General features: G+C 42.8%; 1 protein-coding gene across 1 annotated transcript in view; it reads left to right on the forward strand.

Moving 5' to 3' along the window:
- The window catches only part of ATG14 (autophagy related 14), a 46,991-nt gene that overhangs the window by 22,758 nt on the left and 7,593 nt on the right, over positions 1–16,640 (forward strand). Inside the window, exons 5-9 of the mRNA XM_011999763.1 lie at positions 4,359–4,596; positions 8,235–8,464; positions 9,710–9,827; positions 12,332–12,422; positions 12,501–12,586. Of these exons, the coding sequence (XP_011855153.1) occupies positions 4,359–4,596; positions 8,235–8,464; positions 9,710–9,827; positions 12,332–12,422; positions 12,501–12,586 (763 nt within the window). The remainder of the gene's footprint in view (positions 1–4,358; positions 4,597–8,234; positions 8,465–9,709; positions 9,828–12,331; positions 12,423–12,500; positions 12,587–16,640) is intronic.

The raw sequence follows: 16,640 nt of genomic DNA on the forward strand, positions 1-16,640 counted from the left end.
GCTTATGCCTGTAATCCCAGCACTTTGGGAGGCTGAGGTGGGTGGATCACCTGAGGTCAGGAGTTCGAGACCAGCCTGGCCAACATGGCAAAACCCCGTCTCTACCAAAAATACAAAACTTAGCCAGGCGTGGTGGCAGGCGCCTGTAATCCCAGTCACTTGGGAGGCTGAGGCAGGAGAATCACTTGAACCTGGGAGGCAGAGGTTGTGGTAAGCCGAGATCGTGCCATTGCACTCCAGCCTGGGCAACAAGAGTGAAATTCAGTCTCAAAAAAAAAAAAGTTAAGGAATATATGTTCCTATTTGCCTTGGCTACCAGGAAGCTCAGAGTCGAACTTGGTACTCACTTGTAATAATTTTTGGCTCATGCCAGAAGCACAGAATGTTGTTTTTGTTGTTTTTGGTTTTTTTCCCTTAGTGAGTCTCCACATTGTAATCTGTATTAATTTTACTTCATATTTGTACACTTTATACTTTATCATAGGTCGTTGTCAAAATGAATTCTCTTAGAAATCCTACATCCTTAACCCATTTCCCACTTGCCCCAGGAATACTCTTGTTTCTAATCCTAATGTAACATCATATGCATTTCTGTTACATTAGGGTTAGAGACAAGTTCTGTTTAGAAATAACTCCAAGAACAGGTTTTTTTTGTTTTTTTTTTTTCGCTCTGTTACCCAGGCCGGAGTGCAGTGGCGCAATCTCAGCTCACTGCAAGCTCTGCCTCCCGGGCAAAAACAGTTTTTATATTTTATTTTCACATTGAAAATCAGATTTACTTCAGACTCAAAGAGCGTGTTTATGTAACATTAAATGAGCGCCAGCAGCAAGCTGCAGTCCATGAATTTCTGAAGATCACTGTTTAAAGTTTAGAATGAGTCACCATCAGACCTCGTGAATTCTGTTTCTTGTCTACTCATTGCTTCCAGAAGCAAGTCTTTTATAGTGACATGTAATGGTGTAAAGCCTCCGCTGAAAACATTTGTCCTAATAAAGTGCTCACGTGGAGTTTCATGGGATTACTAAACTAGACAATTAGGGCAGCTCAGTGAACAGTGCACAGAACTATATAGAACCTACTTTCCACCCAGTCTTGTATGCATTCTCCAAAGGCTCTGGTTCAGTAGCAACATAAAAACCCATTCCTTAACATTAGTTCACCCTCTCCTCATCTTCCCGTGATATTCAGGGCTTTGTCACCGGGCATCTGTGAACCTCCTGATATTGCTGAATTTACTGAGCATGTGTGTTTCTCTGATGAGCAAGTTAAAAGCTCTGATCAGCTCTTTGTAACACATTCCTAACTCCCAAAAACAAAAACAACCACCACAAAGAATTAGACATAGATCTAAAGGAGTGGACCCTATAACAGTGGTTTCCATCCCTAGCAAATCATCAGTTACCTGGTGACCCTTTTAAAATCTAGAGAGAGAACCCTAGGATCTATCCTGGACTTAGGAAGATGATCACATGCTTGAATGTTATGGCAATGTCAGATCGCCATGTTGAAGAAAATAGCTTCCATGTGCTTACTCTGTATTTCTGTCCTCCTCTCCTCATGACCGGTAACAGTTTACAGATGGGCCCAGGTCTAGAAGCCACACTTTGAGTAGTACTACTCCACGTGGTTCTGATGACCTGCCAGGGTTGGGAACAGTTGCTCTTTTAGAATGTACATGTAGTCTCCTTCCCACCCTCTAGACCAGACTTACAAAATTTGCAAACAATTTTAAAGGTGTTAAAGGATTCCAGAAACTGTGCTTGGACTCATGCTTAAGAGCTTGTTGTTGAATTACGCCATGTATTCACGAAAGGACACACATTATAAATTGTAGAGACTGATGAATTATTTCTCTAGAATCTTTTGACTTAAGATTTCATGATATATGGTATAATACAGATAGGGCAGAGATAGGGAAGTTAGGTTATATGCAATTGCAGTGTTGAGTTGATCTGTGCTGTAGTCAGAGTTACTTATCTAAAGAAGCAAGAGTAGATTATACAGCACCAAACATTTTGATGTTTATGGGGAGATGGTGGGGAGAGAGGATGACTGGGTGCTGAGTCTGCACTGAGTGCAGATGGGGTGACTGATGATTTCCTGCCACCTGCGAGTGGTCATGATAATAAATTTGAAATGGATCCTCCCCAAAAATTCTGACCACTGCATGACTCAGGATCATGGCTGGATAGATTCATTTCAGCACTTGTAAAGAGCTCGGTAAAGATAATGAAAACGAGTTAGCACGTGATGGAACCAAGAGACGGAACCTGTAGGACGTTCACATTGAGCAGGAGGGCAAAGAGATGTTGTTGTTGTTGTTGTTGTTTTGAGATGGAGTCTCGCTCTGTCACCCAGGCTGGAGTGCAGTGGCGCGATCTCGGCTCACTGCAGTCTTCACCTCTCAGGTTCAAGCAATTCTCTTGCCTCAGCCTCCCAAGTAGCTGGGATTACAAGCACCCATCACCACACCTGGCTGATAGTTGTTTCAAAACTGTAAGAAATCGGCCAGGTGCAGTGGCTCACGCCTATAATCCCAGCACTTTGGGAGGCCAACGCGGGCAGATCACATTGAGGTCAGGAGTTCGAGATCAGCCATGGTCAAACTCCATCTCTACTAAAAATATAGAAATCAGCTGGGTGTGGTGGCCTGTGCCTGTAATCCTAGCTACTCGGGATGCTGGGTCAGGAGAATCACTTGAACCCGGGAGGTGGAGGTTGCAGTAAGCCGAGATTGTGCCACTGCACTCTAGCCTGGGCAACAAGAGCGAAACTCCATCTCAAATAAAAAACTGTCAGAAATCTCATACATGCAACCAAATACCTAAGTTCAGTGGTGCTCAGTGAAAGAGGGTGGGAGGGTGATTGGGACCCACAGACATTTATCAGGTGCCTTTTATACCCTAGTTAGGAGACAGCAAGGCTTCGGTGGGACCTCATGTGAGGAACCAAGAGCTATGTGCCGTCAGAAGAGTCCTAACACGTTACCGTAGGGTGCCAAGGAGCAAAAGGTCTAGGGAATGTTTATGGAGGGGGGCCTCCCTGAATGAGTAAAATTCGAACATTTAGAAAACAGGAGCAAATAGATAGCCTGAGAGTTAGGGAGTGATGACTGGTTCAGCATTCATCCATCCATGCATTCAGGTGGTTCCATCTTACAGAAAGGATTTGAAATATGTTGCAGTTGACTACAGCTAGAGCGAAGGGTATGCAGAGGGGAACTGTGGGATATGTACCAATTTGGAGGAGGCCTTGAGGCTGAGGGGTTTGCTCTATGTTAGACAGGCAGTGGAGAAACACTGAGCATTGACTATAATTTGTAAAGATTGAGCAAGTGAAAGAGGGCATGAAGGCTTGGAGTTGAGCCATGCTGGAGATAGGCAGAGTGTTGGTGAGCGTTAACTAGGATTGTGATAGTAGGAATGAAAAGAAAGGCCTCGATAGAAAGACTTGGACTGGGAATGGAATTGACCATCAAGGGGTTGATTAGGCAGTGGACAAGTCAAACCTAATCTTGAAGTAGGGAAACTGGAAAAGATGTTCCTGGAAAAATAATGAACTTGATTTTGAACTTGGGTTTAAGTTGCCTAAGCAGCTCCTAGGTATCTGTCTGAAAGTTGACAGCTTGTTTTTGTCATTCAAGTGAAGTTTAGCTACAGCCCAGCAGCCCTAGCAGGTGTAAGATCCAGAACCCGAAGGAACTCCACAGAAAGAACCTACGTCTGACAGGACGAGTGTATGTCTCCTCGTGGTTGTGTGACCAGCGCTTAAAATGCTGGGCATGTGTGTTCTGGATACCTCACCAGATATGTTCCCACCCACCCTGCTGGTGGCTGCCACACTCCACTGTGACTTTGCAGAGCTCTTGGGCTGTTTCTGTTGCCCTTCTCCTCTACTGGATGACCACCTGCTGTGAGATTATACCTGGGTTCTCTGATGATAGCCCAAGGCACACCTAAGAAGTTTGTAAGGAAATCAGATAGCCAGTAAGTTGTTCAAACTTAAATTAGATCTCTTTTCTGCCCAACACGACTATTCTTTGGTGCGCACTGTAGGAAAATTAGGTCCTTCCTGTGCTAAACTTAAACTCAATAGTCGTTGAGTGACTCCTTTTACTAATGGTGATTACAAATAGAGATCCAGAGTCATTTTAATCATGATTCTCTTTGCTTTATGTGTAATATCTACTTGAACTAAACTCTCCGAATTTCCACTTAGTGAACATTAGTTGATTTTATTGAGGTTTTTCTTTCAGTTTAGATTGCAAGGGAAAACACGTGTGCTTGCAGGGCGGAGCTCTGCAGTACACAGGAACTGTTTGCAAAGATAATTGTTGGGTGTGATTTATTTATTTTAGATTCTGAAGGCCTTCTCAAAACCAAGGAAAAGAATCAGAAGCTTTACAGTCGAGCACAACGGCACCAAGAGAAAAAGGAGAAGATTCAGAGGCATAATCGCAAACTTGGTGACCTGGTAGAAAAAAAGACCATTGACTTAAGAAGTCATTATGAGCGTCTGGCAAATCTTCGACGATCCCATATATTAGAGCTCACCTCTGTCATTTTTCCAATCGAGGAAGTAAAGACTGGTGTGAGGTACATTAAGCAAGTCTTTTGACTCCAGGAATAGATCAAGTTCCAAATACTTTTTAAAGTATGTCATTACCTCATTTATTGGGCCTTATTCTAGGGTCATTGGTTTTCCTAGTGATGGAACATAAGTCTTATCTGCTTCAACAAACAGTACGCACTGCACAGAGCTGGGGAGGCAGCCAGGCGAGGGGTGGGGCCCAGGCTTGTGTACTCTCCTGGAGCTTCCAGATGAGGTGCTGACTCACTCTTGATTAAGAACCATCTAATGGCTGGTAGTGGTGGCTCATGCCTGTAATCCCAGCACTTTGGGAGGCCGAGGCAGGCGGATCACCTCAAGTCAGGAGTTTGAGACCAACCTGGCCAACATGGTGAAACCCTGCCTCTACTAAAAATACAAAAATTAGCCAGGCGTGGTGGCGCATGCCTGTAGTCCCAACCAGTTGGGAGGCTGAGGCAGGAGAATCACCTGAACCCGGAGGCCGAGGTCACAGTGAGCTAAGATTGTGCCACTGCACTCCAGCCTGGGTGACAGAGCGAGACTCTGTCTCAAATAAACAAACAAAGAACCATCTGATGGGCGATATTGGGCCATTTATTCGTTGTGTGTTGTGGGGCATGTTCTTGGACCTCAAAATCTTGATTACCTTGTCTGATAAATGGAGATTTAAAAATGCCTTTTTCACAGAGAAATCATGACCAAATATATAAGAAAACATCTGGAGCTTGGGGTCTCCGATATCGTGGGCACTACATGTTGACTTAGATTTTTCCTGGTGACTGCTGCTTATTGTGTTAACTGTTATCGAGCACTGAATACTGTGACTTTAGTCTTAGGCGGTAGTGCATGGATAACCTCTGGTGGGATGGACAGGACAGTGATTCCCCCATCTGGCTGTTCATCTGAGAAATAGAGGTTCCAGAGAGCACCCCTCCACCCTCCCAGTCCATCTTGTAACACTTCTGTATCTTTACACTTCCCTGATGCTGCTGCTGGTCAGCAGATTTGGAAACTACCACCGAAGGCTTCCGTTTTATTCAACCACAAGCCACCAGACTGCTCTATTGAGGATTTTCCTGTCTCTTCTGACTGCTCTCACTCTCCAGCACCTTTTCCTGGAAACTGACACTCACTGGACTGTTGCTAGTTTCATAACTATTCTCTCCAGTCCGTCCTTTAGTCTGTTACCAGAGTTGGCTTCCTAAAAACCAAAAAGACTGACGGCTGCTTCCAGCTTGAGAAGCGGCTCTCTGACTCAAAGTATTTTGTCATTAGTAAGAGTTGGCAAATAGAAAAATAAAAAGGCAGATTCAAAATAGAGCAGAATAGAAAGTTTTTAGGAGACTAACAGCTGAGTGCAATGTGTGATCTTGGATCCTGAACCCCAGAAGAGATATTAGCAGGACAGTTGGAGAGAATTCAATAAGGTCTATAAATTAGTTAATAGTGTTGTAGCAGTGCTAATTATCTGGTTGTGATTATTGTGTAATATTTTCCTGAATTGATACTTTGGGGAAGTTGAGCAAAGTGTATACAGGGAAACTTTAAAATTCTTGCAACTTTTCTGTAAGGCTGACATTTTTTCAAAAAGAAAATACATGAAGAGAAAACGTGAAAAAAAAACTATTTCTGTGCTGTTTTAATATTTTATTTAGTGTATATTATTATATGCCATTAATTTTTTTTTAAAAGAAATTGGTGGTTTTAAAGTTATCCTTCTAATAAGATTTCTTGTTTTCATTTCTCTCAACTTCTTGTGGGAGAAGGGAGACATAGCAGTACAGCTCATAACTGGCCACAGTCTTATCTGTGACAGGCGGTAGCAGTTATCTTACACGTATGTTGTGGCAGAAGGAAAGATATGAAGAACCCCTGCCCGAGAGGACAGAATCTAAATTTGGTGCAACACAGAAGGCCCTTCCCAGTCTGCCTGCTTCCTACCTGCTTCCCCAGTACCGTCTCCTGGCACTTCCCTTGTGCATCCCACACACCAGCCACACTGAACATCTCTGTTCCCCAGGCACACTATGTTCTTCCCCCTCAGTGCGTTTGTACCTGCTGTGACTTCTTATGGTGGGTTTGGTTTTTTTGCTTTTTTATTTGAGAGGGAGTTTTGAGAGGGAGTCTCATTCTGTTGCCCAGGCTGGAGCGCAGTGGTGTGATCATAGCTCATTATAACCTTGAATTCCTGAGCTCAGGCAGTCCACCTGCCTTGACCTTCGAAAGTGCTGGAATTATAGGCATGAGCCATCATAGCGGCTTGTTGTTATTTTTTGTTGTTCTTGGTTTTTTGTTTTTGTTTTTTTTTTGAGATGGAGTCTCGCTGTCTGTCACCCAGGCTGGAGTGTAGTGGCATGATCTTGGCTCACTGCAACCTCTGCCTCCCAGGTTCAAGCAATTCTCCCGCCTTAGCCTCCCTAGTAGCTGGGATTACAGGCGCCCACCACCACACCTAGCTAATTTTTGTATTTTTAGTAGCAATGGCGTTTCACTCTGTTGGCCAGGCTGGTCTCGAATTCCTGACCTCAAGTGATCTGCCCACCTCAGCCTCCCAAAGTGCTGGGATTACAGGTGTGAGTCTCACCGCACCTAGCCCTATTGTTTATTTTCTTTTTTTTCCCCCCGAATATTTTCGGCCCTCGGTTAGTTCGAAACATGGAACCTGTGAATACGGGGCTGGCTGTGGCATGGGAAGCATGCGTAAGGCCCTTGTGCTGCACACTGAAGTACCATTGCTGGCTCGAGGAAAAGCACTTGAGAGACTGAGCTGCATGCTGAACTAGCTGCTGTTTTTGTGGGATGCTATTTTTACTTGAAAGAACAACAGAAAGACTTGAGTATTAAAGGGAGTTTTAAAAATGTAGAACAGTTTCACTCTTTACTAATTTTTTGTTTTGAAAAAGATTTTTTTCATAAAAATGTATAATAGGTTTATTGGTATTTTTGAATGAATTATTTATGTTTTTCTCAGTATTTCTACTTCAGTAAGTATCAGTAATCTAACCCACATAAACAAAAGTTCTTTGGGATTCCAAAGTGTTTTAAGCATGTAGAGAGGTGTTGAGACCAAGTAGTTTGAGAACCTAATATGTTCAGCCCTACCTCATGGTTCCGTTTTCCTCACATACAGCCGGTTTGATCTTCCTCTCTGATGGCAAGCTCTTTTCTACATATATTCCAGTTAAATTCCTGGCCAGGCATGGTGGCTCACAACTGAAATATTTGCACTTTGGCTGGTCACGGTAGCTCATGATTATAATCTCAGCACTTTCAGAGGATTGGTTGAGGCCAGGAGTTCACGACCAGCCTGGGCAACAAAGTGAGACCCCATCTCTACAAAAAAAATTTTTTTAAGTTAGCCAGATGTGGTAGGTACCTGTAGTCCCAGCTCCTTAGGAGGAGGCTGAGGCAGGAGGATCTCTGGAGTCCAGGAGTCAAGGCTGTAGTGAGCTATGATTGCCTCTGTCACTGCACTCCCTGTTGGGTAACAGAGTGACACCCATCTCTAAACATAAAAAATAAAAATGTAATGTAAAATTCCCACGCTCACAGGCAGCTTTTCGATGTTCTAGCACGTCTCGCAGGTCTGTTGCATGCCCTTAAAACCCTCTCTCGAAATCCGTATGTGTCTTCCTACTTGTAGAGACCCCGCAGATGTGTCTTCAGAGAGTGACAGTGCCATGACCTCCAGCACTGTGAGCAAGCTCGCCGAAGCCCGGAGGACAACTTACCTCTCAGGACGATGGGTCTGTGACGACCACAATGGAGACACCAGCATCAGCATTACAGGGCCTTGGATTAGCCTCCCTAACAATGGGGACTACTCTGCCTACTACAGCTGGGTGGAGGAGAAGAAAACAACCCAGGGGCCTGGTGAGAAGCAGCATATCCTTTAAAATGTATCTATAGAGATAGTTATAGGTAAAATTGACATAACAAAATGAATAACTTTCAAGTGAACAATTCAGGGGCATTTAGTACATTCACAGCACTGTGCTCCCATCAGCTCTGTGTTGTTTCAAAACATTTTGATCATCCCAGACAGAAACCCCATGGCATGAAAGTGTCACATTCCCCCACTCTCCCTTCCCCTCAGCTCCTGGCAGCCACACATCGCTTTCTGTGTCTGTAGATTTGCCTGTTCTGGGCAACTTATATAAATGGAATCACAGAATATATAGCTTTTTGTGTCAGACTTCTTTCACTTGGCATAATGTTTTCAAGGTTCATCCACATGATAACGAGAAGGGTTCAATCCCTTTCAAGGCTGAAAAAAAATCCAATGTGTGGATAAGCCACATGTTGTTTATTCATCACTTGATGGACTGAAAACATTTTTTAGATGTCTCATCTTTTGGGGGTTAATATTGCCTTGTTTATGTAAGAAGACATTATTTAAAGAAGTATATTTCACCTGTTGAGACCTGTATTTTTAGAGTATAACTTTGTAACGTGTTTTAGTAGTCCTAAATGGAGATTGAAAGGCCCCGATGGAAAAACCCTTTAAAACCCCTGCAGTTTCTCTTTGGTGGAGAAAGATTGTTCATTTAGTCACTCAGTAAATATTTAGTGAGCTCATGCTTTGTGTTATGCACATTGCCGGGTGCTGGAGATAAAAAGGTGACCGAGACAGATGTGGCCCTTTGCCCTTCTCAGGGGAGAAAGGTAGGAAGCAAGTAAATGATCAAGGTGCTGTCCATTGAGTGGGTGCCGTGGAAGGAACTAGGGGAGCATCCTTGGGTGGGGTGGGGTACAGAGGAAGGGATGACTCTTCCGTAGGGTTGTCAGGAGAGGCCTTTCTGGGGAGGTGACATTCAAGTTGGGCCTTTATTGTTTTGATATTACATTATCAGGTTCACGCAGGTCAGACTTTAATTTTATTTATGCTGGGTCTATTTAGGCGCATTTGCCCTGTTACATTGCTCTCAGCAAAAAAAAAAAAAGAAAAAAAAAAATACAAATAAGGGACTATTTATGTCTGGTCATGGAGCATCTATTGAGTAAGCACTAAAACGTAACAGTGCTATCGTGATAAAATCATAAATGATAAACTCTTGGCTCATTAGTAGTTTTGCTGGAATTAAGGTTTTGTACATGGTGGTGGTTTTCCTACTGCAGACATGGAGCAGAGTAACCCTGCCTACACCATCAGTGCTGCGCTGTGCTATGCAACTCAGCTGGTCAACATTCTGTCTCATATACTTGATGTAAATCTTCCCAAAAAGCTGTGCAACAGGCAAGTAATTGAAGGTGGTAATGTCATCTTTATCATGGCTCTTTTGGGTTTCTATCTTGTCCATATTTATTCCAGTAAACCAAAAATAAGAATGTAAGTATTATCAAGACAAAGAAGGTCAGATTGAAATATTGGGATTAATTTCAAAAGCCTTATGTGCAGATTAGTTTCATTATCTTACAATTGTACATGAAGCCTTCGAGAAGACCACAGAGAATATAAAGGGGAGTACCAGGATGTTCAGAGGGTTTGCTGCAGATCCTCATATGTTAAATTGTAGCTGTTGAATTCTTTGGTTTGTTGTTGTTGTTGTTGTTGTTGTTGTTTTGAGACAGTCTCGCTCTGTCGCCCAGGCCAGAGTGCAGTGGCACAATCTCTGCTCACTGCAACCTCCCCCTCACAGTTTCAGGCAATCCTCCCACCTCAGCCTGTTGCGTAGCTGGGTTACAGGCACCCACCACCACGCCTGGCTAATGTTTGTATTTTTAGGAGTGAGGGGTGTTTTGCCATGTTGGCCAGGCTGCTCTTGAACTCCTGACCTCAAGTGATCCGCCTGCCTTGGTCTCCCAAAGTGCTGGGATTACAGGTGAGCCACTGTGCCCTGCCCTGAATTCTTTTTGTTTGTTGTTGTTTTTTTCTTAATGAAAAACTCCCATGGTTTAAAATTCAAAACATTTATACAAAAACTAGCTGGGCGTGGTGGCCTGTGCCTGTAATCCCAGCAATTTGGAGGCTGAGGCAGGAGAATCCCTTGAACCTGGGAGCTGGAGGTTGCAGTGAGCCGAGATCACACCACTGCACTCCAGCCTGGGTGTCAGAGTGAGACTCCGTCTCAAAAGTAAATAAATAAAATTCAAAAAATTTAAAGATATACAGTCTACCCAGTTTGCACTACAACCTTCCTACTACCCTCCAGCTATCATTGCATTTCAAGCATATATAAACATATTATTACTGTCTTCTCCCACTTAAAAAAAATTCTTTTTAATTTTTTTTAAAAACTAAAAGTTTGCTTTCTTCTTTTTTCTTGAGACAGGGTCTCACTCTGTCACCCAGGCTGGAGTGCAGTGGCGCTATCTCAGCTCACTGCAACTTCCATCCCGCCCCAGGCCCAAGCGATCCTCGCACCTCAGCCTCCTGAGTAGCTGGGACTACAGTGCACGCGACCACACCTAGCTAATTTGTTTTGTATTTTTTTGTATGAGACAGGGTCTCCCTATGTTACCCAGGCTGGTCTTGAACTCCTGGGCTCAAGTGATCTGCCCTCCTCTGCCTCCCACAGTGCTGGGATTACAGGCATGAGCCACTGCACCCAGCCATCATCTTCTGCCTTTAAATAAACACAGATGGTAGTATGCTATACTATGGTGTTATACACTTTGCTTTAAAAATTTTTAGTTATGTAACATTTATGAAGTACCTACTGTGTGCCAGCACTGGAGGATACATTGGTGACAAAAAAAATAATCCCTGCCCTCTTGGAGCTCACATTTTCATGGAGGGCCCAGCATAAATAGTAAACAAATCAACAGCACGTCACATGGCAGTAAGTGCTGTGGAGAACATTAAAACAGGATGAGAGGGCCAGGTATGGTGGCTCATGCCTGCCTGTAATCCCAGCACTTTGGGAAGCTGAGGCAGGAGGATCACTTAAGCTCAGGAGTTCGAGACCAGCCTGGGAAACATAGTGAGACCTTGTTGCTACTAAAAATAAAAAAAAATTAGCTGGGTGTGGTGACACACACCTGTAGTCCCAGCTACTCGGGAGGCTGAGGTGGGAGGATCGCTTGAGCCCAGGAGATCGAGGCTACAGGCTGTAGTGAGCTGTGATCACGCCAGTGCACCCCAGCCTGGGTGACAGAGTGAGACCCTGCCTAAAAAACAAAAGAGGTAAGAGAAAGAGAATGTGGTGAGAGAGGGGCTTGCTGTGTTTGAGTGGGCAGGTGTGTGGTCATAGGGGAACTGAGGGAGGGAGGGAGTAAGCAGGCTGTGTGGACCCCTAAGGAAAGAGGCTGTGGGCAAAAAGAATGGCAGCTGCAAAGTCCGGGATAGAATAACGAGGGCAGAGAAGAAGATGGGGTGCAAATCTTGTGGGCCTCATAGGGCTGTTGTAAGCCTCTGACTGCCATTCTGCATAAAGCAGATGACAGTTGTATAGTTTACCTTTCTGTACAGGTGTCAAGATCTTACCAGTCTGCTGTTGATGCTTCAAGAAATAATCTTGTACATTTTTCATTTCATTAGTGTGCAGATATTTGTGTAGAATAAATGTCCTGAAGTGCAATTGCTTGGTCAAAGGGTATGTGCCTTCGTAATGTGTATAGGTGCAGTGTAATTGTTCTCTGAGGGGAATGGTGTTTTCTTAAAAAGTCCTTAAGTGCAATTTACTAAGGAGTCAAAGGGCACAGAGTATGTGCTATACCTAATTGTACTGTAAATGGAAATCTTAACATACAATTTTCTCAAAAAAATACAACTTTATAAATTGTATATTTGTTTTACAGTGAATTTTGTGGCGAAAATCTAAGCAAGCAGAAATTTACTCGAGCAGTGAAGAAACTGAATGCAAATATTCTTTACCTTTGTTTTTCTCAGGTATGAAAAATAGGTTGTGAACTAATTTTTACTTCGTTAAATAATTGAAAATATTAACCAATTCTTTTTTTTTTTTAGCATGTAAATTTAGATCAGTTACAACCACTGCATACCCTCAGGAATCTAATGTACCTGGTCAGCCCGAGCTCTGAACACCTAGGCAGGTAAGAAGGTATTTGTTGCTTTTCTCTAAGTGTTTTTGTGACTCCTGTTAGAGGAGTGGTATATTGGCATAGTAGAGTCGTGTTCCCTAATCCCAAACTCCTCAAACTGGACAAAAATTGCGGAGTCCCATACAGAAAGAAACAAAGGTAATTATATTTGAACTTTTATGAGTTTTTTTCTGTAAACATGTCTTAGAAAAAATTAATATCAATCATTTTTAATACCTGAAGCACAGTCGAAGAACCCAAGTGTTGCTGGAGTGGTGCCTTTTTGTGCTGTCCCTGAAGTCCAAAGGCCATGTCTTTGGATCTGCATCTATTCCTTCTCCAGCCCTTCCTGGACATAGACCCCTTTATAAAAAAGCTGGGAACTCTCTAGCCCTACCTAGTGTCTGCCCTGTTTCCCGCACATTTTCTTTTGCTCCTGCTCACTCCTTGTCCATCGTAACAATTCACAGCTTTCTTTTTTTTTGAGACGGGGTTTCATCCTGTCACCCAGGCTAGAGTGCAGTGGTGCAATCTCAGCTCACTGCAACCTCCACCTCCCAGGTTCAAGCGATTCTTCTGCCTCAGCCTCCCGAGTAGCTGGGATTACAAGTGCGCACCACCATGCCTGATTAATTTTTGTATTTTTAGTAGAGACAGGGTTTCACCATGTTGGCCAGGCTGGTCTCAAACTCCTGACCTTGGGTGATCCACCCGCTTCGGCCTCCCAAAGTGCTGGGATTACAGGCTTGAGCCGCCGTGCCCAGCTGCACAGTTTTCTTCTTATCACTGAGTCAATCTGATCACCATTTGTTGGCGACAAAAGGTACTAGAGGTGTAGGGGATGAACTGGTTTGAAATCAATTAGCTTAAAAACAGTTAAACAAAAAATACCAGCCAGGGCTGGTCTGTGACATCTTTTTATTCTCTCAGCCCACGAAAGCGCGAACCATACGAGGCTTAGCTTTCGTTCCATCCAGGCACCCTCGTGCTGGGTGTTTGCCCTTTTTTCCTTGCTCTTAGCAGTCTGTCCGTATATTTCTGCAGAGATGTGATATGGTTATATATTTACACTTTTGAAAGAGAACTCAAGACAAATGGCAGGAAAGTTCTTTTGGGATTGATTCCCTTCTGCATCATCCATCTACTGAAACCCAAGGCATTAGGGGAGGCCTTGTCCTCTGACGCGTGTGCCTGGCTTCCCCCACGCAGCAGTTAACTTTTGGTGATAATCTGCCTTTAACCATTGTCTTATGCTTCCTTCCCCGCCCCCACCTCAGACAGTTAACATTTCTGGGACATAGACTCCTTTGTAAAAAGCTGTGAACTTGCCAGGAAACTGCACATATACTTACAATGTTGTGCCATTTTACAGGGAGTTCACACCTCTCACCCCTGATCCCTCATTGGTTCATGAGCCATGGAAATGTGAACATTAGAAATCCATCCCAGTTTTGATGGTTGCTTACTGTGAGTTTACTCACCATCCTCTCTGTTCCTTACCTGTAACGGGCTCAAATTAGGAAATTTATCCTTATTAATAAGAGCTAATATTTATTGGTCCACTCTTTATTGACACAGGGCCAACCTCTTTACTTGCCTTGGATATTATTCCTACTTTATAGACAGGAGAAACTGAAGCTTAGTATGGTCAAGTAACTCATGGCCATGGTCACAGAGCCAGTGCAGGTGGTGGAGCCGGAGTCTCAGCGCACACCTGGCTGCCTCCACAGTAAGAAAAACCATAAGATTGAGCTGATAGATGCTGAAGAGAATTAAATAAAATGCAGTTCCCATTAATAATTAGGGGGAAAAATTACTAGCAAGTTAAAAGTAGATTATTACTAGTGGATATCTATCACAAACCTACAAGGAAAGTTATACTTAATGGCACGTTACTTACATAGATATTGATGTAATTTATGTAATAGATTACATAGGAAAAAATCAAGGATGCCTACTGTCAGTGCTGTGTTAACAGCTCTGGAAGCCTTGCCAAGGTAAAACATTTTTAAAAAGAAGTGAGGTGTATTTATATTGGAAAGAAAGAAACTAAGTTGGGATTATTGTAGATGGTATAATTATTGAACTGGATTCCCAAGAGAACTAAGAAACTATTTGAAGTGATAGTTCAAACCAGGCGTGGTGGCTCACGCCTATAATCCCAGCTACTTGGGAGGCTGAAGTGGGAGGATCACTTGAGCCCAGAAGCTCAAGACCAGCCTGGGCAACATAGTGAGACTCCATCTCTACAAAAAGTAAAAAAAAAAAAAAAAATTTAGCCAGGCACAGTAATGCATGCCTGTAGTCTCAGCTACTCTGGAGGCTGAGGTTGGAGGATCACCTGAGTTGAGGAGTTCCAGGCTTATACCACTGCACTCCAACCTGGATGACAGAATGAAACCCTGTCTCTTCAAAAAGAAAAAGATAAACATACAAAAAACAGTTGCTTTCTTGTGTGCCAACAGCAACCAGTTTGGAAATTTAATGGAAAAAGTATTCCTTTTATTGTAGCAGCAAAAACTGTAAATTCTATAGCAGTGATCTTAATAAAATATATGTAAAATGATTATAAAAATTATGAAGCTTATTTTTATTCCACATGTATTTTTTGAGTGGCTGCTACGCACTATATGAGGAGTGGAGCTGAAAGAAAGCCACAGGCAGGGAAAATCCTTACGATTTTCCAGGATGAGAAGGCTCAGTGTTGCAAAAGGGCTACTTCTCAAAAGGAAGACTGATCGTATTTCATGGAGCTTTGACAAGCTGATTCTAAAGTTCAGCTAGAAGTATAGTCTGCAAGGAAGTTTTGAAAACAGTAACGAGGGATGGAGTTGGTCCATTTAAAACGTAACGTAAAGGTAATTAAAACAGAATGCTGTTAGCATGCAAATAGGTGGAGTGATTAGAGGAAGAGAATAGTCCCGAAACAGACTCTTACATACGTGGAAATATAATCTTATGATAGAGGAGGCGTTGAATCAGATAATGTTTCAATAGTGTTGGGCCAGTTGGGTATTCATATGGGGGGAAAGTTGAGTTCATACCACATTCTATATATAAAAATAAAATCCAGATGATATAAACAACCTTATTTTTTAAAAAATTTATAAAATAAGCCAAAGGACCGTGTTTTATAATGATAGGATGGTGAGAGAATTCCCAAGTAAGCCACAAAACCCAAAAACCATAAAGGAGTTAGACATCTTCCTGTGTCAAAACTCTGAGTGTATCTAGTGAAAGCTGCCATAAACAAAGTTAAAAGACGTCATAGATAGGTTTCGCAACCTCTATAACAGACAACAGATTAAAATCTAAACAACTTAAGTCTTTCAAATCAGCACAGGAAAGACCAACAACCTATTAGAGAAATAGACAAAAGATTAAAACATGCAGCTCACACAAAAGATGAAGGTAGTCAGTATTCAAAGGAAAAAAATCTTTAGGCTCAATCAAGAAGAACAAAAAGAAAAATGCAGCCAGGCACAGTGATACGTGCCTATAGTCCCAGCTACTTGGGAGGCTAAGGCAGGAGGATCACTTGAGCTCAGGAGCTGGAGGCTACAGTGAACTGTGATCACTTTTGTGAACAGCCACTGTACTTCAGCCTGGGCAACACAGTGAGACCCCCATCTCTTAAAAAAAAAATTAATAAAAAATTTTAAATGCAATTCAAAACAAGTTTCCATTTGCAACCATCAGTTTGACAAAAATAGGAAGGAGCAGTGAATCCAGTGTTGCTGGTCGTTGGGGGGGGAAAGGCACGCATACTGGAGGTGAGTTTTTGAAGCGGATCTGAGGTTTTCGGTAGGCCTACTCTTGAGTCAGGTTTTCCATTTAGAATTGCACACACAATTAGGCTGTGAGTCACATCTAAGTTTATGGCCAGAGGACAGGAAGTAGAACTTCAAAAGTCCCCTTTTCCCACCTGCTTCATCGGAATCAAAGTGTAAAGAAGATTGTTCATGGAACCTGGGTGGGATTTCCTGTTTCTACTCAGACTGGCAGAACCGAGGATTCTATTCTGAAAAGATAAATTTTTTTTTTTTTTTTTTTGGAAACAAATTTA

This window comes from Mandrillus leucophaeus, unplaced genomic scaffold, assembly GCF_000951045.1.
Source record: "Mandrillus leucophaeus isolate KB7577 unplaced genomic scaffold, Mleu.le_1.0 Scaffold60, whole genome shotgun sequence".
NCBI classification, from domain to species: domain Eukaryota; kingdom Metazoa; phylum Chordata; class Mammalia; order Primates; family Cercopithecidae; genus Mandrillus; species Mandrillus leucophaeus.